The sequence below is a fragment of the Lemur catta genome, chromosome 21, assembly GCF_020740605.2.
Source record: "Lemur catta isolate mLemCat1 chromosome 21, mLemCat1.pri, whole genome shotgun sequence".
Taxonomy (NCBI): Eukaryota; Metazoa; Chordata; class Mammalia; order Primates; family Lemuridae; genus Lemur; species Lemur catta.
Window position 1 is genome coordinate 12472438 of NC_059148.1, and position 21609 is coordinate 12494046.

Consider the following 21609-nt stretch of genomic DNA (forward strand, 5'->3'; position numbering starts at 1 on the left):
TTATTAGGACTGTGGGAAGCCGTGCTCTGGCTTCAGCTGGGCATGACATGATTTGGCTTTAAGATGCTCAGCCTGGATGAAGGTTGGGGAGTTAGTGGGAGACGGGAGACCCGTTTGGAACCTAGAAAAGCCACCAAGCGGTGGGTGATGGTGGGTGACTGGGAAGAGCTGGTGGAGACGGGGTGAGGTGGACAGATTCAGGGTCTGGTTTATAAGTGGGGGTGAGAGCAGGGGTCCTAAGGGAAACTGGCAGATCAGGGTGGCTTCTGGGGTTTCAGCCTGGGCAGCTGGAGGAATGAGGGTGCTTTGAACTGATGTGAGGAAAAGCGAGGGGACTCCATGCTGCACCTGCAGGAGACCCCCAAGTCTGCAGCCTCAGCTGGGGCTCGAGAGCTTTCCAAGAGCAGCTGTCCTTGAGACAGCAGAGTGTGGGATCAGTGAGCAGGACTGTCTGAGCTGCGGTGTTTGGGGACCATCTCTTGGAGCCCCTGTGGATCCTTGGAGCTGCCTCCACCTTCCAGGGACTTCGGCGTGACGGCTGATGTCACATAGACTCCATCGGCCTCTATGTCTGTTCCAGTGTGAGCTGTGGTTTGCTTGAAAGTGACTTCTCATCTATGACACACACACACACACGTAGGACATATGCACACACATACTACACACATGCACACGCACAGACACGCACAGACATGCACGTGCACGTAGCACACATGTACACACACCACACACAATCACACACTGTCCATGCACAGATACATGCGTAGACACAAGCATGCATATGCACATACATGAACAGACACAAACACACACGTATGCAACAACCTGCGCACCACACACGGGCACGCACGCACTCACCGCTTTGTGAGTCTGAGTTACCTCGCAGGCTGAGGTCTCTAGGGTAGGCGTTCAGCAGGCAGGGGACCTTCCGGCTTTGGAGAGGTGCTGGGAGGCAGTGGGTTGCCTAGCAACAGGCCAGACTGGGGGCGGAGTTAAAGGTGAGGAGGGAAATGCTTTCAGGGCTGCAGCGGCTGCCTGGAATGTGCAAGCAGAACTACATCCACGGGCGCTAGCGTGTGCCAGTTTGGAAGCTGCATCTCCAGTGCTGTGGTTGGAACCAAAACTTAAGGGTCAGGATTTGGGGTCTGACTCTGCCCCTCACTCCTCACTCTGCTTTGTTCCGCGCACCCTCATCGCGGCTGGCTGTTTTAACGGGATGCACATGCGTGCGTGTGTGTGCATGTGTGTGTGTGCATGTGTGTGTGCTTGTGTGCACATGCATGTGTGCTTGTGTGTGTGCATGTGTGTGTGCTTGTGTGTGTGTGTGTGTGTGTGTGTGTTTAAACAAAATTGAGGCCAGGCACGGTGGCTCACGCCTGTAATCCTAGCACTCTGGGAGGCCGAAGCGGGTGGATCGCTCAAGGTCAGGAGTTCGAGACCAGCCTGAGCAAGAGTGAGACCCCGTCTCTACTAAAAATAGAAAGAAATTATCTGGCCAACTAAAAATATATATAGAAAAAATTAGCCGGGCATGGTGGCGCATGCCTGTAGTCCCAGCTACTAGGGAGGCTGAGGCAGTAGGATCGCTTGAGCCCAGGAGTCTGAGGTTGCTGTGAGCTAGGCTGATGCCATGGCACTCACTCTAGCCCGGGCAACAGAGTGAGACTCTGTCTCAAAAAAAAAAAAAAAAAACAACAACAACAAAAAAAAAAACCAAAATTGAGACAACAGTAATTACAGTTTTGTAAGCTTTTACATTCCTGCTACCATCAAAGCTAGGTGCTTTTCCAGTCTCATTTAGTATTCTTCACACCTTTGTCAGGATGTACTGCAAATTATCTAACCCATTTGCTGTTGTTGGACATCCAAGTCATTTTTAAAAAGTGATTTTCACCAACTTACTCAGCCATTAGAAGAACCTATGTCTCCAGAAGTCTTTGTTTCTCTGAATGTTTCTTTAGAACAAATTCCTAGGAGCGAAATTATTAAGTCTCAGTATATGAACATTTTATGGCTTCGAATATAAAATTTCCAAATTTCCCACCAGAAAAAGGGAACAGAAAACATTTATTGAGTGCCTACTACAGGTCAGACACTGGGGATTTATACAGTCCCCATCTTCGGGGCACTCCTGGGCATGTGGGGAGACACAGGTTAATAAAATAACCATGATACTGAAGATCACGCTATGGTTAAGTGCTAACATACCACAGAGAGAGCTGGGAATTGGCCTCACGGTGGTGGTGGTAGTCAAGGAAGGCTTCCATGAGGTGGTGGCATTTGAACTCAGCCCTGAGAGATGCACAAGGAAGCACTTAGGACAGGAGGTAGGGGCAGGTTACACAGGACCCTGCAGACCTGATAAGATATTTGGTCTTTGTCTTAAGAACCTGGGTACGCAATTTCGGCAGTGGAGGGATGTGGCAGGAAAGGGGCAATTTCCCAAGCTGGGTGGCCCCCGAGGCTCTGTAGTGATGTCCTTACGCCCCTGCCAGGGCTCGACCAGGGATTCTGACCTTTGCTCTTTCTGACTCCAGGGCTCAAGATGACAGGCGTGGAGTGTGTGGAGGGCATGGCTGCGGGCCTGTACCAAGAGCTCTTTGGGGCTGTGGTCTCCCTCATCAACAGGTAACAAGGGCCTTTTCCTGGCCACAACGTGGGCCTCTTGCGGGAGCACGGATAAGTTCAAGCACCGGGCAGTTCGGCGGGGTGGTATTTTTTGAGCTGGCGGGAGGGGTTTTGAGGTGGCAGTGCTGGCTTTAAAGTCCACCTTGGCCACTCACTGGCTGTGTGACTTCGGCAAATCAGCTCACCTCTCTGACCTCCCTTTCCACATCTGTAAATAGCTCTATCCCCCCGGGATTGTCGTGAGGATTAAAAGAAATAATGATTTGCAATAAGTCTTCCCAATAGTGATTGCAAAATTACCAGTGACAAAAGCTAATGACTTATGGGCACCTACTAAGGGTCAGGGACTGCACTAATTGTCGAAAGTTCCTTGTATCATTTAATACTCACATGAGCCCATTGTACAGATGGGGAGGGCAAAGCACGGAGCCGGGCAGCTTGGGTGCAAACACAGTTTCACACTCTCATCTTGTACCTCCGAGGGTCCCCGAATAACCCAGCACATTTTTTCTCATCCTTGTATTTTTCTAAATTTTCTTGCGGGGAATGCGGCAGCAACATGGTAGAAGTTTGGAGTGGGCCAGGCTGTGCCTCTGAAGTTCATTTGCGGGGCTGCGGGCACCAGGAGCCCCTTCTTTCCAGCATTATGAGCAATGCACCAAGCCCATCCTCGGAAGCCCTCAGTCCCCAACATTTTTGGCACCAGGGACCATTTTCGTGGAAGACAATTTTTCCTCGGACCAGGGAGTGGGGGTGGGGGGGATGGTTTCAGGATGATTCAAGTGCATTACATTTATTGTGCACTTTATTTCTATTATTGTTACATTGTAATATATAATGAAACAATGACACAACTCGCCATAGGTTGGGGACCCCTGCTCTACGCAGTTTCAGCAGGGCTAATCTGGAGTCCAGGCAGAGGCTTCCCTCCCCCTCAGCGAAAGCAGCAAGCGTAATTAGGCTTCTGAAATCCTGTTAAAGGGAAGAGGCCGGTGCGTAGCAACAGAGCAGTGGGGTTTCTCCAAGTCGTGGCGGACACAGAGTCGACTGTATCACTGCTGAAGTAATTACCATCTGAGACCTCAGACACATTGTCTCGAAACCAAGGGGCTCCTGCGTGCTTAGAGAGGGGAGTACTGGGGGTGGCAAGGGAACGGCTGGCAGAGGAGGCTGCCTGAGCCACTGAATGGGCGGCTGCTTCATAGTTTGGGCTCTTGGAACCCACATCTGTAAAATGGGTATATTCATGTTAGCGGTACCCACCACAGCATTTATGAACACCAAGTAGGAATCTGGCTTTCTGTAGAATTAACTGACTTAATCTTCATGCGTGTCCGTGTGGTAGCTGCTCTTACTGACCCTAGTTTATAGGTAGAAAACCTTGGCAAGTCACAGGGAAGAGCCGAGGTTCAAACCAAAGGCCTTCCGAAGCTGATAGCTGGTTATGCTAATGGTAATAATGGCCGATGACATTTACTGAGCACGGACCACGTGGCAAACTTCACATTCACGGCAGCGGATGCCTTATCATGTCCAACCCTCACAACAGCCCTGTGAGCTTGTAACCATCGCTTTCATGGCCAGGATAGTGGAAGTTCAGAGAGGTTGGGCAACTGTCCCAAGACACACAGCCCCTCTGTTGCAGAGGAAGGGTTGAAGCCCACGTGTGACTGGCTCCAAAGTCTCTTAACTCCTGAATTTTAATATGAATACTCCCTGCTCTGTGCACCCTGACAGATTTATCTGCAGGACCCAAGGAGGTGATAGCTTGAAAGAACTTTGTAGACTGAAGCACTAAACACAATTGTTTTTCTATTTTAATGTGTCACTTGGGAAAGAAAAGGAGGCCCTAGTCTTTGTAGCCAACTTGCTGGGTGATCTTAAGCTTGTCATTTCTCCCCCTTTGGGCCTGTGGAAAAAGCACTTTCTATACTTTGATCCCTCCCATCCTTATTGCAAACCTTGGGATCAGCCTACTCACCTTCAACGTCATTTTAACAGTTGAGAAAACCCGTGCTCAGAGAGGTTAAGCAACTTGCCCAAGGTCACACAGCCTGTAAGTGGTGAGTTTGACTTTGAAACCATATCTTCTGGGTCTCCATGCTGCCTCAGTTTCTCCATCTCTGTGTTGGGGCAGTGGAAGGCTTGGACCAGCGGCTCTCGGATTCCATGGCATCTCGGGCCTCTCTCTTCTCTCCCTAGATCTTTCTCCTCCCACCACCTCTCCATGGCTTCCATCATGGTGGTAGACTCTCCGGGCTTTCAGAACCCCCGGCACCAGGGCAAGGAGCGGGCGGCCACCTTCGAGGAGCTGTGTCACAATTATGTCCACGAGCGCTTGCAGCTGCTGTTCTACCAGCAGACCTTTGTCTCCACGCTGGAACGATACCGAGCGGTACGGCTGGGCTAGAGCGGGGTTGTCACCGGGGCCTGGAGGAGCATGTGACATCAGACAGCAAGGGGTGGGATTCCTGCCCCCCGGAGCCTCCAGCTTCACCTGTCTGCTTCACGGGAAATACACCCCTTACTCAGGGCCCGGCCCCCCGAGACCTCTGCTGCTCCCTCCTCAGCCCAGCCCCCCCCGCGGCCTCCTGAGCCCACAGTCCAGACGCACCAGGGAACGTGGGCTCCCCGAGGCTTTGCTCTCACAGTGGTCCCTTCTTTAAGATGACCTGTTCCTCCCCTCCCATTTCCCCCAAGCTAAGCCTCCTCCAAGAGTCGTTCTGCATCTCCCCCGGCCCTGAAAGCCCCTCCTGCCCTGTGGGTGGGTGGGAGCAGTGGGCTGCCCACCCCTTTGCGGCACAACGGGGTGATTCTTACCAAGTTGAAAAGGCACGAACCCGATAAACCAGCAATTGCTCTTCTAGGAGCACCCGAGAGAAACTGTGTGTATGAACCGGGAATCATGTACCAGCATGTTCTTGCCAGCCCTTCTTTCCTCATTAGCAACAATATTTAAACTTAAACGTAACATTTATAAAGAAAAATACATAAATGCAAAGAAAATGTATACAGCTCAATGAATTTATCCAAATGAGCATTATGTGTGTGTCCATCACCCAGGGGAAAATGAGAACATTCCAGTACCCCATGTGCCCCCCATATCTGCTCCTGCCTTCTTCCCTGAAGGTGACCACTCTGACACCAGCAAGTACTAATGGCAAAATATTAGAAGCGTTTGTATTGTTCATCAATGGAGCGATAGGTATTGAAATTATGGTCGTTTCTTTGGCTGGATCCGAGACAGCAATAGAAATGAAAACACCAACATGAATGAATCTCAAACAAATGACACTGATGAGACCTGCGGTCCGATCCCAACTCTGTGACTTATCGGCTGTGTGGCCTTAGGAAAGTCACTCGCCCTCTCTGACCCTCAATTTCTTTACATGGAAAATAGGGATAATAATACTCTTGTATCTGTTACCATTTGCTACAATAATGTTGCATCATAAACTACCCCCCAAAATAGTGGGTTATTTAAAGAAATAAATAACAGACCTTTGGTTATTGCTCCTAAGTCTCTGGGGAGCCTGGGGAGCTCTGCTGGTCTTGGCTGGGACGGCTCTTGAGCCTGTGGTCGGAAGTAAGTCAAGTGGGTAGCGCTGATGACCTTGGGCTCTCGCGTGTGTCTGGGGGGTCAGCTGGCCGTGGTGCTGAGCGGGTTCCAAGAGGGCAGGCAGAGGTGCGCAGGGCACCTTGAGGCTGAGGCTTGGACCTGGCACAGGATCATTTCTACTGTGTTTGATCAGTCACAGCAAGTCCCAGGCTGAGAACTGATTCAAGGGGTAGGAAAACTGGCTCAGTTTTCCACAGGGAAGCTGCAGGGTAAGTCTGCAAAGAGTGTGGCTGGGGGAAGGGCAGAAAGCTGAGGTTGTTTTTATGATCATTTTTACCACACTCCTTAAAGGGGCTGTTTGGACATTTAATGAATCAGGATAGAAAGTGTGTAGTCTGTATTAAGCATTCAATATGTGCCGGCAGCTATTATAGTTTCCCCCTTAATATTTCACTTATTTCTGATTATCAAAGTAATTCGTGTTATTTATTAAAATACTGAAAGTGCATGTAAATAGAAAGAAGCCCAAAATACAATCTCCTGTAGTCACACCACACAGAAGCAACTGCTGTTATTCTCTGAATTTTTCAATATATTATATTTTCTGCAGATTTCTGATCTTCCTGTAGATGCAGTTTTGTTGTCTGCTGTTTTTCTCATGGTATGGCGTTATTCACATCGCCTCCTTCCACGTGCAAAATCTTAGTAAACATGCTTGTCCATAGTCATGTTTGATTCGATCTTAACTCTGCTGTGGACATCTGGGTGGTTTCCAAGTTCAAGGCATTATAAACAACAGTGTGATGAACATCTCTGTGCACAGCATTGTCCAGACATTTCTGGTTTCTTTTACGTGACAACTATTATCCGTAGTTTACGCTTGTTCCCTCCAGCACTAAGCACCCGTCCCAGTACTCGTTAGGTCCTCAGTAAATATTTAAAAAGTTTGTACTGAATTATCAGTATCTGACAGAGCTCTCAGCATGATTGCTAACGACCACGCATGATGAACAATATCAGGACATTATTGGAATGTCAGTTTACAACCTTTCTTCTACAGAGGCTAAGAAGTGGTGATAAAAAACAAATAACCAACCCCATTGGAAACTGGACCGTCTTAGGTAGACATTTCTCCAAAGAAGAGTTACAAATGCGCGCGAGAAGACGCTCAACCTCACAAAGGATAAGGGAAATGCAAATCAAAACCACACCGAGACACCAGCTCACACTCATTCGGACGTCTACTATCAAAACAAACAAACACCTGGAAAATAACAAGTGCTGGGAGGATGTGGGGGGACTGGAACCGCTGTGCAGTATCGGTGGGAATGTAACATGGTACAGCCACTGTGGAAAACAGGACGACGTGCCTCCAAATATTAAAAATAGAATTTCCATGTGATCTGGCAATTCCGCTTCTGAGCATGTACGCAAGAGAAGTAAAATCAGGAGCTGAAAGAGGTATTTGTGCACCTGTGTACACAGCAGTGTTATTTACAATAGCCGACACGTGGAAGCCACCTAAGTGTGGATTGCAACTGACAGAAGAATGAACAAGCCACCTGAGAGTGATATATACCCACAAGGAAGTATTACTCAGCCTTAAAAGGAAGGGAATTCTGACAAAATGGTACAACGTGGATGAACCTTGAAGACATTATGCTAAGTGAAATGTCAGACACAAAAGGCCAAATAACGCCTGATTTCACTTATGCAATGTACTTAGAATAGTCAGAATCCTAGAGACAGAAGGTAGAATGGTGGTGTCCAGGGGTCGGGCTGGGGGAGCGGGGAAACAGGAGCTACTGCTGCACGGGTACAGAGGTTCGGTTTTGAAAGATGAGTTCAGTTCTGGAGATGGATGGTGGCGACAGTCGCTCAACAATGGGAATGTTGTTAACACCATTGCACTGTACACTTAGCAACGGTTAAAAATGGTAAATGTCATGCTATGTCCATTTTACCATAATTTAACAAAATAATTTGAAAAGGCCAAGGGGTGATGGAAATGTTCACTGCTTTCTTTTCTTCTAGAAGTTTTCTTTTCCATTCAATTCACTGAAGGAGCTAACGTTTAAATGCTGCGGTTTTCCAGGAAGGTGTTCCCGTGCGGTTTGACCTCCCGGAGCCCTCCCCAGGGGCCACCGTGGCTGTCGTGGATCAGAATGCCTCCCAGGTAACGTGGGGCCCAGCCAGCCCAGGGGGCTGTCCGGTGCCACGTGGCCTTCTTACTGAAATGCCAGTGGATTGGAGTCTTTAAATCACTAGTTCTCAGTGCTGTCTGCACCTGGGATTGTTAGAAACACTGATGCCTGGGACCCACCCCCAGACCTCTCTGTGTGGATTGGTCTGGGGTGTGGCCCGGACATTGGCGATGTCAATGTCCCCAGGGTGAGAACCACTGCTCTGTACTGACTCTATGTCAGAATACAGGCTCATGCTTGGGGGCCCATGGTCTGAGCGGAAGGGAGTTTGGGGGCTCTGGCCAGGGCCCTCCAGCCATTGTGGTCTGGAAAGATCAGGGGTCTGGATGAAGATGCTGTGGCCAGGCAGAGACCGGGACCCTTGCGGAGTGAAGAATGGGGGTGATGTTGGCTCCAGGCCCCTGAATCCCCTGGGGGGCAAATAGGCTTTGGTTTGGGGGATACCTGAGCATTTACCCCACTCTCCCTATCCCCAGAACCTACTTTGCTGACCCCAGATCTGCACCTCTGCTCAACCCAGAACTATCCTCGACTATTCCACTTGACCTTTTGTTTTCCCCTTCACGTTTTGGTGGGAAAGTGCTTGGGCTGTGGACCCTGCCAGGCTTGGGTCTAATCTTGGTGACCTTGGGCGCCTCACTTCACCTCTCTGAGCCTCAGTTTTCTTATCTCCAAAATGGGCACGATACTTTCCCTGGGGTTGTTGTGAACGTCAGTGAGGTGTTACTCATCAAATACCTGGCATGGTACCTGGCACATTGGAAGTGTCCCGCAGGTGGCATTTCTCCTGACATTTGACACATTTGACCCTGCGGGCTGCCCCTTTCTTCATTCCTTGTCTCCTGTTGACAGGGGTGGTTTGCAAGCTTTCTCTTAGTCCACAGTGGGCTGCACCTATCATTGCAAAGCTCTCTTGTGCGTGAGCCCTGCCCGCTGTTTGCCATGTGTTTGCTTCTAGTTGGCATCTCTCTGGTGTGTTCCCCTCCCCCACCCCAGGCTTCCTCATCGGTGCCTCTCCTTGGAAGGGGAAGCCCTGAAGCAAGTTGCAGCGGTGTTGCTTGGGAAGGGCGGGGTAGTGCCAGGACTGTCCTGTGGCTGGGAACGGCTACCTTGGAGGATGAGCTGGCTATCCGTTTCAACCCCAATAATTAGAAGAACAAGGTGAAGGGCCAGGATACCTGGGATCCAGTTCCAGCTCTGCCCCTGTGACTCTCCATGAGACCCTGGGTGTGACCCTGAGCCTCCAAGGAGTGTGGATTTCCCAGTTAGGGTGATCAAATGCCAGGTTTGCACAGGACTTTCTTGGCTTTAGCACTGGACGTTTCATGTCCCAGGCACACCAGGACAGTTGGTCACGTGTGTATTACATTTCCTCTATAACCGCTAGGTACCATTTTTGGTTGTGCCAACTCCTTGTGGGCCCCTGGATAAACCCTTTAAAGTCCCCAGGCCTCTCTCTTTCCCATTTGCAAAATTACAGGGTTGACTAGATGCTCTCTGAAGCTCACAGCTAGATTTAAAATTCCATGTCTGTGCTGTTGAGTCAAGTTCACCTTCTTCTCTGAAATGTTCTTTGAATGCTTGTTGTTTTTTCCCCCTAAGATTTTAGTTTGAGAGAAAGACAAAGACTTCTAAGAGGAAGTGATGCAGATGGAATTAATCCTTTCATGTTTGGCTGTGCACAAATAGAGCAGCTGCCTGCGTGTATCTAGAAATGTGTGATTTGCAGAAGGTTTCCCCTCGTGTAATCCTCACCACAGCTTTCTCAGGAAGGTGTGTCCAATCTTCATTTTACACAGGTGGGAACAAGGCTCAGAGAGGTGCAGTGAGTTGCCCAAGGTCACACAGGAGATGAGGACAGAGGCAGGATTCAGACCCCTTGCACCTGAGAGGTGCTTACAGTTTTGTGGCTTCAACACTGGGACCTGGATGCCCCCTGTGCCCTGTCAGTGGGAAGAGAAGCCCAGGACCGGCCTCTGAAGGCCATCAGGGCCCCTCAGTGAACCCTGGGTCTTCTGCCAGGTCCGCTTACCAGCTGGAGGTGCCGAAGATACACAGGGCCTTTTCTGGGTCTTGGACGAGGAGGTCCGGGTAGAGGGGTCCAGTGACAGCACGGTCCTCGAGCGTCTGTCTGCGGCCTTTGAGAAGAAAGGAGCTGGGGCTGAAGGTAAGAGAGCAAGGGTGTGGGTGTGGGGGTGGGGGCTGAGTCCAGCCTGGTTACTGGATCTGTCCTTGTCAGCCACGGGAAAAGGCCCTGACAAGGCCTGCACAGAGGCTCTCAGGGCAGCAATGTACCTACGTGTGCCTGTGTGTGCTTTGAGTCGTTTACAAACACGCTGAGCAGCTACTGTGTGCTGGGTGCTGTTCTATGCAGAGGTGAACCAGCCTGCCGTGGCCCACGTCCTCTGGACAGGCTCGCAGGTAAGCACATGTGGGTACAGTGAGCCTGAGACGGGGCTGTGACGGTGCCATCAGGCAGGTCTAATTTCTCCAGTAGCCAGAGGGAGATGCATGCAGGTAGATCTAGCAGAGAGCTAGCTGCACGATGCAGGACAAGACTGGAAATATCATCTGGGCTCCGACCACAGAGGCCCTTGCTGGCGATGCAAAAACTTTGGCCTTAACCCTGGAACAGCAAGAAGCCACGAGGGACAACAGGCAGTGGGAGGCAGGGTCTGATTCATGTTCTGGAAAGTTCACCAGGCGTAGTGTGCAGACAGGGCAGCAAGGCAGCCGTCCAGGTGAGACAGGAGCTGGCCTGCCCCAGGGAGGGGGCAGCCTCTGGAGGAATTTAGCGGGTCAAGTGCACAGCACTTGGTGATAGTCACATCGGTAGGATGGGCAGTGAGGTGGGAGGTGGAGACAGCAAGCCGGAGCAAGAGATCGTGGGATTTGGCATCCATCAGCCCCAAGTTCAAGTCTGGCTCTTCCTACTTCCCCCTGTGTGATGCTGAACACACCTCTCAGTCTTAGCCGATGTGCTTGTAACATGGGAAGGGAGTCACCCTGGCCCCTCTTTCTCTAGAATTTCTGCTACCATAATTTGGCGAGATAACGTGTGTTCAGAGCTTTGTCACCAGCTGCAGAGTGTTGCAGTTTATTGATGAGGACAAGGATGTTGACAGCATGAAGAATGTGATTGTGTCATTTAAGGGGCTGAAGGAGTGCTGAGTGTATTCCCCGCAGGGCAGCCTGCTCAGGGCCTCATGTCTGTCTCCTGGCAGGATTCTGTCGTGCATCTGGAGGTAAATATTCTTACCCCTGAGTTAAGGAGGAAACTGAGCTCCAGAGAGGTAGAGATGCTTGTCCAAGGTCGCCCAGAGGAGGAGTCTCAGAAGGCAGATTCGAAACAAGGCTGGTCTGGATTTAAAACCCCACCATGAGTTTAAGTCGGCAAATATGCTTTGAGATCTTATCAGCCCCAACTGGCTTTGGCGGCCAGGATGTGGGCTCTTTCATTCATTAGTTTTAATTCTGTTAAAAGTAGAAGGAGGAGCAAGCTCAGTGGTTCATGCCTGTAATCCTAGCACTTTGGAGGCTGAGATGGAAGAATTGCTTGAGATTGGGAGTTCGAGACCAGCTTGGGCAAGAGCAAGATCCTTGTCTCTAAAAAAATTAAATAATTAGCTAGGTGCGGTGGCACATGCATGTAGTCCCGGCTACTCGGGAGGCTGAGGCAGGAGGATCACTTGAGCCCAGGAGTTTGAGGCTGAAGTGAGCTGTGATGATGCCACTGCACTCTAGCCAGGGTGAGAGAGTAAGACTCTGTCTCAAAAAAGAAAACAACAACAAAAAGCCCTCACCAGTATGTATATACTTATATATTAATATTAATCTATTTATCTGTATACCAACAGTCATAAAATATGTGCATATACAAGGGCTGTCCAGAAAATATCCCTCCATGTAATATGTTCTCATTATTTAACAATGGCTGGATACTTTCTGGACAGCCCTTGTATATACAGTCACGTGCTGCCTAATGACATTTCAGTTAATGGTGAACCACATGGTGGTCCCATAAAATTATAATACCATATTTTTACTATACCTTTCCTACGTTCAGAAATCCTTACCATTGTATTACAACTGCCCATAGCATTCAGTGCATTACCATGCTGTGCAGGTTCACAGCCCAGGGGTAATAGGCCACACCACGTAGCCTAGGTGTGTGGTGGGCTGCACCATCTAGGTTTGTGTACATGCACTCTGTGATGGTCACATAACAACAAAATCACTTAAGGACACATTGCTCAGAATGTGTCCCCATCATTAAGCAATGCATGACTGTCTGTGTGTATATGTGTGTATATGCGTGTGTGTGTTTGTGTGTGTGTGTATTTTATGCAGGAAGACGCCTGTGACAGCAAAAGTGCTTGGGTCCAGAAAGTCACAATGTAGCCCTGGACTGTCCTCACCCTGGAGAGGTCCTGGCATTCGACTTGATCTGGGTGATGATTGACTCCCCTCCACCCAGGTGCTAAGATATGACTTATGTCACCCCTTTGCTAGCTGGTGAAGGAGGATGAAGGGGGCAGGAGAGGCAGACACTGTCATTTGTGGAGACCTTCGACTGAGCCAGACCTGAGGGCTTCACTGCACCCCCTACAGGGAGGTACCCAGTCCCTTACCAAAGCCAGGTGGCTTCCCAGGGCCCTGTAGGCGCCAAGCGCAGAGTGAGCGCTAAACCCGATGGCCTCACTCCAAAGGCCGGGCAGACTCGTGACCCCTCTCCAGCCTAGGGTGGCTCCTGTCTGCATGTGTGATGGGCTCAGGAGAGGGGGTTCGGGGAGTGGGCGAGGCAGGAGGTAGGGGTGTGGAGAGCCGGGGCTTCGGACCACAGAGGCCGGAGCTGGCTCCCTGCTCGCTGCTCAGTTGCGCTGGGTGTGACTCCTGGGAATTGACCTCTCTCTGTAAAACGGCCGTCACGGTAAAACCTGTCTCAGGGGGCCGTTGTGAGGACGGCCGATCTGATGTGTGCAAAGAGGCATTTACACCTCCTCCTCCTCCAGCTCTCTGCTTGAAGTCACCCTCCTCAGAGACCGTCTCTGTGCCCTGTCTGAAGCTGTCCTGGGCAGTCCCACTGCCCCATCACAACTCCTTCCCTCTTCCCTTTGGGGCCCTCACCAGGCTCTGTGACGTTGCGGGTGTTTCTTGCCTTTGCTCTATTCTCCCCACGCCCCCGTGAGCTCCCTGAGGGCAGAGGGGCCTCTGTCTGCCCAGGGCCCCTAGCGTGGCAAGGGGACATCTGCATTTTTCCTTCCGATCTCTGGTTCCCATCACGTGATCTGTGTGCTGCTGCTCAAACGCGCCGAGCACGTTCCCCCCTGGGCCCTGGCGTGGTCTGTTCCTTCCTCCACGTTCCAGCATGATGGGGTCTTGGGCTCTCTCTGACCACCTTGTGTAGAATCACACCCACGCGCCCCCCTGCACTCCCGTCTCCCTCCCCTGCTTTCCCCTTCTCCACTGCGGTGGTCACCGGGGCGTGCCCCACACTTGTCCATCGGCCATCTGTCCCCGGGGCACTGCCGGCTCCCTGAGGATGGGGGCTGGACTGTTCACCTCTGCAGAGGTGGCATCCGAACCAGCTGGCACGATTAAACACACCACAAATACTTGCTACGAAATTGATGAATATGTGGAAACTCAATGATCCAGGTTCGGATGAAATGGAATTCTCACATGGAATGTTTTCTGGATCCTGCCGTTTAGGCAGAAGAGACAGAAAGTAGGGTTGGAAGCAGAAGGCATCTTGTAGGGCGAGGCTGGGGAGGGCAGAGGGGGGTTCCGCTAGATTTGTGGTCCCTCTCCTTTTGCTTGAGGCCTGATGGTGCCTGTCCCAGACACCCCTATCAGGACGCTATGAGGATCTCGGTTCCCAAGGGAGAGAATCTGTTACGTCCTTTCCCTGAACTGACTGAGACAGACACATTAATTCAGACATTTTGGTTGGAAAAAAAAAAGTTCTTTTCCTCTAGGGCTTTCTGATTAGCTCTGAGTTAATGAGAACATTCAGTCAACCAGAACACTTGGGGCCTTCTGGCTCACCCAGTGTTCGCTACTATGACCTCTTACCTTTACCTAAGGTACGTTTGCTGAGTGTCCCCACAAGGGCCAGTGGGGCTGGGGTCAGCCCTCAGGGAGCCCAGCCCCAGGGGACATTCAGATGACAGGCATTCACCAACGCAGGTGGTGACCTGCAGGAGCCAAGGGGGGCCCCGGTGTTGGGGCTCAGACTCCCTGAGTAGGTGACGAATGCGGAAGTCATGAAAGAACTATGCCGGGTAAGGCCCTAACCCCAGGAGTTTCCACAGGGCTTCTGAAAGCAAGAGGCTTCATTTGAAATGCTTTGATGAACAAAATTGTGGCGTGAAAACCAACTCTGGGAGAAAGGAGTGAATGAGGGTAACAGGCAGGCCTGGAACCTCGGAGCTGTTTTCCAGGACAGTTCCTGGGAAATGTGGCATCTCCACGCACTGCCAGCACCCTGGACAGAGGCAGGCTTTGGGCCCCGCAGACCTGTGTCCTCATCCTGCTGTGCAACAGTAGCCAAGCTGACTCGTCTCTCTGAGCTTTAATGTCAGCGCCTAGAAACCAGCTCAGAGATGCTCCTGTCACCAGCCAGAGTGGGGACTGAGTGGAGTCACTCGTGGTAGCGTGTCCAGCGGAGAGTGCTAGGAGCTGGGGCTTAACCAACATCCCCATCCTCTATTCTGTCTCCCCCAACGCTGCTGCGTCCTCATTCAGAGCCCAGATCTGTGCCAGCTGCTGACCACTGCGATGCATCAACACAACCCCTGTCCTCTAGTTGCTTCCAGTTCAGTGTAGGGCGGCAGCCGTGTAAACTGACACCTGCAGCATTGTGGGGACATCGGGGACATTTGTGCCACAACCTGCTGTGTGCTTTGTCATCTGGCTCCAAGAGGGACGCTTTTCTCTCCCCTTGGAAGGTGACTCCCTTGAGGGCAGGAGCTGCACACCTGTGAGTGGCTCACGGAGGGCTCTCGGTGCAGCAAAACTTCACTTAACTAGAAGTGTTCTTTGCTGGTGACTTCAACTATCTGGGACACAGAGGCAACTGGTTATTGAGCACAAAGGCCTCTAAGGAGCCAAACAGTTGGCAGAAGCCGTGCCCGTTCCTCCTGCAGGCTCACGGAAGCCTGTAGACTTTCAGACTGTCTTTATTTTGCATGGAGTTCCAAGAAATGCAGGCCCTTTGTTTTCTAGCTTACTGCAAGTTAGAGGCAGCAAATTAGGATTTGGGAGAAGGTCTCAAGACCCTCATGCATGTGGGTGTGTTGACAATAACAGGACAGGAAAGCAAAGCAATGTCATCCAGAACAGACAGAAGGAGCAAAACGATATGATCACTCCAAATGATAATCCGTCTGGGGCCATCCAGTGCAGGGACCACCATCCCAAATGCGTGAACTCAACCTAAGAGCATCATGACAGTTAGAATGATACCATAAATGACCACGCATTCATTCATTCATTCCACAAGCACTTCCGGACTCTGTTCACATCCCAAGCGTGACGGTGAATGCCAGGGATATGGAGGTAAACATGACTCTGGAACATCGGCAAAGGGTTAAAGGCAGTAAAGGGTTAAATGCAGAGTCTTCCAAGAGTATACTGTGCATTTATTTGGTTCATGGTATTAAAGATGATTTTCGGTGGCACATGACTAAATATTTTAAAAATATTTAATCATTATGTATTTACTTCCATGCACATTAGAAGGATTAAGCGCCGTAATGATTAAATGACAACCACTACTGCTTATTGAGTGACCACTCTCTGCCAGGTACTGCGCCAAAATATTTGACACACATTATCTGCTTTAAGCCTGAAGCTGCACTGGGAGGTATGTGTTATTTAATGCACATTTTACAGAGGAGGAAACCGATGTTCAGAGGCTTGCATGGCTTGGTCCCTTTCACACGGTAATGAGTGGTGGGGAACCCAGGTTTTCTCTCTCTCCCAAGATCAAGCCTATTTATTTCGCCTACTCTGTCTCTTGTCACCAAGTGTGTGCCAGAGTCTCCCAAGAGTATGCTGTGCCCATATTTGGTTGATGGTATTCAAGATGACTTTGGGTGGCACACAACCAAATATTTTTAAAATATTTAATCGTTATGTATTTACTTCCATGCATATTAGAAAATAAACATACTTTGCACATCAAACCCACAATATAATGCTTCTTTTCAAATCAATGTACTGTCCTTGTGAAAATGTGAATCCGTTTGAAGAAAACGTCAAGTGAATCACAGCCCAGGTGGTACACGGAGATATATATAGCGCAAAACTCAGGCAGAGTGCGTGTGCTGACGGTGTTTGGGAAAAACAGGTATCCCGGATATAAGAGAGCAAGGAGCAAGGGAATCTGCTTTGGAAATGATGTGCACGGATTCACCAAAGCGGGAGAAATGTGGGTGCCTTCAACCTCTCTAGCTTTAGCTACCTGGAAACGTACTTAAATGGGAAAGGCGTGTTTTGGGGCCGTGACAACTGACTGCAGAGTGTCCTCACCAGACCCCAGCACTCATGCCACCGTGTCTGTTTTCAGGGACGTCTGCCCTGAGGACCTGTGAGCAGCCCCTGCAGTGCGAGGTTTCCCACCAGCTGGGCCAGGACCCTGTGCGCTACGACCTCACCGGCTGGCTGCACAGAGCCAAGCCCAACCTTTCCGCCCTGGAGGCCCCGCAGATCCTGCAGCAGTCGAAAAGGTGAGTCGGGCCAGGGCTGGGGACGGGGCTGGGGACGGGGCTGGGGCATTTGAGGTGCTGCGTTTTCCTCCCCACCTGGGCTACGCAGTCACAGCGACCCAGTGAGGGAGGGCCGGTCCAGGAGTCCCTTCCCTGCATAATGGAACACAAAACCACAACTGGAATTGGAGCAGTGCAATGTCTCCCCAGGGCCTGAGCGAACCCAGCCGAGGAGAAAGGCCGGCCTTCCGGGGAGGTGGAACAGAAGCTAAAAAGCTGCGACTTCTTATTTCGGCGTTTTGCCTTGCATTAAGTGTCTGGGAGATGATGTGACTGGAACAACTTTTATGGACATCCTAGAACTAGGGGGTTGTAAAACTGAAATGACATGTTTTGTAGCATTAAAAAAGGCTCATCTTGTTCCCTGGTGGCTTATCCCAGAAGTGCTGGCACAGGGCCCGCAGCAATCTCTGCTTTCAGTTCATAGGGTTGTTGGAAAAGGCTTGTTTCATGTCTGTGTGTGTGTGTGTGTGTTTCCAAGTTCAATGCCGGGATCCTGCAAGGGCAGAGCTTGGAGACAAGAGTAGAAACTGAGCCTCCCAGGGAGGGGAGGTGCTGGTGTCTTGGGTGGGCAGAAGGGTGAGGAGGGGACATTCACTGACAGCCTACTCAGTGCCTTGTATCAGAAGAAATACTTTAGAAGTATCTTCTTCGCCCTTAAAGCAACAGTGGATCCCCTTAGCCCCATTTTACACATGAGAAAACTGAGGCCCCAGATGGTGAAGTGGCTTGCCTTTGATTACACGGCACGAAAGTGGTAGAGAGCCAGAATACAGCTTGAGTCTAAGTGATCCTTGGAGAATTCTCTGGAAACTGTGGGCAGAGTTGATTGGAAACCCCAAATCCAGGAAGGGTCATGGACACACAACCCCTGAACAGAGATCAAGGCAGGGGACGGGGCAAAGGAAAAGTTAGCGAGAACCAGAGGACTGAATGGGGGGGCCAGGGAACCTGGATTGAGTCCCCGCCCTGCCCTTGTCACCTGAGTGACGGTGGGCAGTCACTTTCCCTCCTCTGGGTTTTTTGCTTCCTCCGCCTTAGAATAAGAGTTGAGCCAGGCTGCAGGATTCAGCGGCTGTGGCACAGCTTTGAAGTCAGGCAAGTGTTCAAATCCCGCTTTTGCCTCCTTCAAGCTGCATGACCTGGGCCTCAGTTTCCTAGTGTGAGAAATGGGAATGATGCCGGCAAGCTCCGATGTCTGATCTAGGAAGGCTTTGGTGCTGTGAAGCGGCAGGAGGCTTGTTAAGGAGCCCGGTTCACAGCAGGCCCAGAGAAGAGGGTGGACCCGCGTGGGTTTCCCAGGCAGACACTGTAGGATCCAGCACCCTTGGCACTGACCTCAGACCCGTGCGTCGCAGGGATGCTAAGGGAAGGCACCCTCTGTGCAGGTGACTTAGGCTGGGCATTTACTTGACATTATTGCAGCTCCAGGAAGTGCCTGTTTGGCCTGCGAGTCATTCATTCTTGCCTGAACCACGCAGCACATACCTGCTACCGTCCAGATCTGTTCTGGGGATGACGAAGACGATTTTGTGCTCTGAGAAAGCGCAGGCTTAGTAGAATCGCTGCAGGTGCATAAGTGACCAGAATATCTGCAGAAGCAGATATGATCCAAAGACAGGGGAGGCAGAGGGCACTTGCAGGGGGCAGAGAGGCATGGAGGAAGGAGCTGGCATTTGTCATGAAGCAAAGCCCCGATGGCGGAGGGAGTGTGAATGAAGGGGAGCAGCTGGGATGCCGGACTCAAGGGGAGGCTTTAGGGGCAGGAGCTAAGGTGGGCTCATTCCCTTCCCCCCCACCCGGGGCGAGCCTTCCCCAAGAGCCTCCTAAAGCCCCTGCCTCCCCTCCCGCCTGCCAGGGAGGAGCTGCGGAGCCTGTTCCAGGCCCGGGCCAAGCTGCCCCCCGTGTGCCGCGCCGTGGCGGGTCTGGAGGGCACCTCCCAGCAGGCGCTGCGGAGGGGCCACGTGGTGAGGAGGACGTTCGCCGGCAGCCTCGCTGCGCTCAAGAGGAAGGCCCCGTGCCCCCAGATCAAGCTGCAGACGGTGAGCAGGTGCCCTTGCCCGCGGAGTGTGGCCTTCGCTGCCACACACCCTCTGCCCCTGGACGACGAGTCCCTGCATCAACCCCACCCTCCCCAGCAAGCCCCAGGCCCCACACTCCACAAAGGACGAAACGGGGGCTCCAAGCAGCAGAGAAACTTGGCTGTCGTCACAGCACTGGGAAGTGGCCGATCCAAGCCTGAGGCCAAAGCCTCGGCTAACTGAGTTGAGAGGCTGGGGGACAAATGCCCTCCTGACTAAGGTGACAGATGTCACAGCCAGACTAGCCCCATCTGCCTTTCTCACCTCTAGGCTGTCCCTGGGGTAAGGCAGCAGAGTCCTGCGTGGATGTGACTATGCTACCTAGACCAGGAACCTGAATCCATTAGCAAATGAGGACGTGTGATTGGTCAGTGGTCAGGCTGAGCCCGGATGAGGAGGGGCCGGGACACGGGAAGGAGACATTCTGAAAAACACTCATAGTGTATTACGCTGGGAGAGCCCTGAGACTAAGTCCTGGGTTCTAGTCCCAGACAGTGGTCTGCGTGACCTGGGGCCACTCGCGTGCCCTCTCTAGGCCTCAGTTTCCCCATCTGTTTCAACAAAGGCCCTTCTTTCTCATGAGCACAAATCAGGAAGGAGGTGGGAGGTCCTTGGTGTAGGACATAGACACCCCCAAAGATGCCCAGGCCAGTCTGAATTCATCTTTGGGGAGTGTGGTGTCCAGACCCCTGTCTGTCTCTCCTTGAGACAGCTGGCCCTGACCTCCTCTCTGCTTGGCCCTAGGACGCGCTGACCGGCATGATCAGACGTTCTCGTCTGCACTTTATCCACTGCCTGGTGCCGCACCCCGTGGTGGAGAGCAGAGGCGGGCAGGGGTCTTCGATGCCACCAGAGCCTGGTGGAGACAAGCCCGGGGCAGGTGGGCTGCTGGCTCCGGACATCCCAGCACTGAGGGTCCAGCTCGCGGGGTCCCATATCCTGGAGGCTCTGCGTCTGCATAGGACAGGTAAGAGACCGCCGGGAGCAGAGCACCTTGGTTCCAACTCCTGGTACGTGCCTGTCTACCGGTGGCAGCCAAGGGACAGACGCCCTTACGACATGCCAGGAGCTTTGCATATAGCATCCCGTTCACTCTTCCTAGCGGTCGCCTGAGAGAGAGGCTGCGATCAGACCTCTTTTATAGAGGAAGCAACTGAAGCTCAGAGAGGTGAAAGCATTTGCTCAAGGTCCCGCTGCCGGGGCACGGAGGGCCTGGATTTTATGCTCTTTGAGTCCAAAGCCCGTGTTATTTCCAGAATGACTCGTGTGCTCCTGAAAGGCTAAGGGCGTGTCTTCCTTTCAACAACAAATGTAAGAGGATCATGGTACTCAAGATGCTCAGTTTGGTTTGGGAGATCACAGTGAGCCCAGGAGATGATAATATGATGTGACAGGGGCTTAGGTCACCCGGGGATGCAGGAGGTACCTGGATGCCTGGAGAATGGAGCTTCCTGCTCTCGCTGGGGAGACGGGGGGAGACCTCCCAGGTGACGTAACATTCTCATCTGGTCTTGAAGCATCAAAAGCGGCTCATCTCTGGGAGGCGGGGGGAGAGGCAACATTGGAGAAGGGGCAGGGAGGCGTAAAGGGGGCTGGGTTTTCAGGGAATAGGGTTTGAAATGAATGGGAAACTGCGAGAGGCGAGGCTGCTGCGCCCACCAGGGCAGGCTGAGTGCCTTTGTTGGGAATTTAGCTTTCACCAGGTCCAGTTGGGGAGATGGTGGGCTGGCAGGGGGGCAGAGGGGCTAATGGAAGGAATGAAGTTTCCACGGCTGTGTTTTAGTGAGCAAGCACACACCCGAGGTTCCCACCATGAGCTTATCTTACAAGTTGAGCTTGATCTCAATCCTTCCCATTCTTTTATGCCTCCCAGCCCCCGAAGGCCACCACGCTGCTCCCCCTCCCTGGCTGTTAGGAATGGCTCAGGCACAGCCATTCTCTCTGCAGAGGATGGGGTGCCTGGTGCAGGTGGGGAGGCTCAGGTGGACGCCCATCTGGTTAATGTCTCCGTGGCCACTAATGCCCCCGCATGTGGTCGCTGCTCTCGTGCCCCCTGACCGAGCTAATGATGGAATGCTGGGAGCCAAGATGAGACCCTCAGTCCCCAGAGCACATCATTGATTTTCCCTCCCACCTGCACAGCCACAGACAGAGACAGACAGATAATGTCACAGGAGAAGAGCGAGATGGTCACAGCCGGCGGCTGGGCCCCCACAGCCGATCGATGCTGGAAGGAAGCAGGGCCTTTTGCAGGGCCCCGGACCCCCGTGGGACTGTTAGAGCCCCTGTGTGCGTGCAGGGTCAGGGCGTCCCCTTCCTTGGGTCATGTGATGCCACTGCAGTGTCTGCCCTGTGTGTTCATTCCC

At 51.9% G+C, this 21609-nt stretch overlaps 1 protein-coding gene across 4 annotated transcripts in view; it reads left to right on the plus strand.

The window, feature by feature from the left end:
* MYO18B (myosin XVIIIB) overlaps positions 1-21609 on the plus strand; it is a 245078-nt gene that overhangs the window by 62878 nt on the left and 160591 nt on the right. For all 4 annotated transcript variants that reach the window (XM_045534350.1, XM_045534352.1, XM_045534351.1 and 1 more), the window contains exons 14-20: positions 2538-2628; positions 4831-5023; positions 8283-8363; positions 10414-10558; positions 16964-17123; positions 19021-19204; positions 19988-20210. In XM_045534350.1, the coding sequence (XP_045390306.1) occupies positions 2538-2628; positions 4831-5023; positions 8283-8363; positions 10414-10558; positions 16964-17123; positions 19021-19204; positions 19988-20210 (1077 nt within the window). The remainder of the gene's footprint in view (positions 1-2537; positions 2629-4830; positions 5024-8282; positions 8364-10413; positions 10559-16963; positions 17124-19020; positions 19205-19987; positions 20211-21609) is intronic.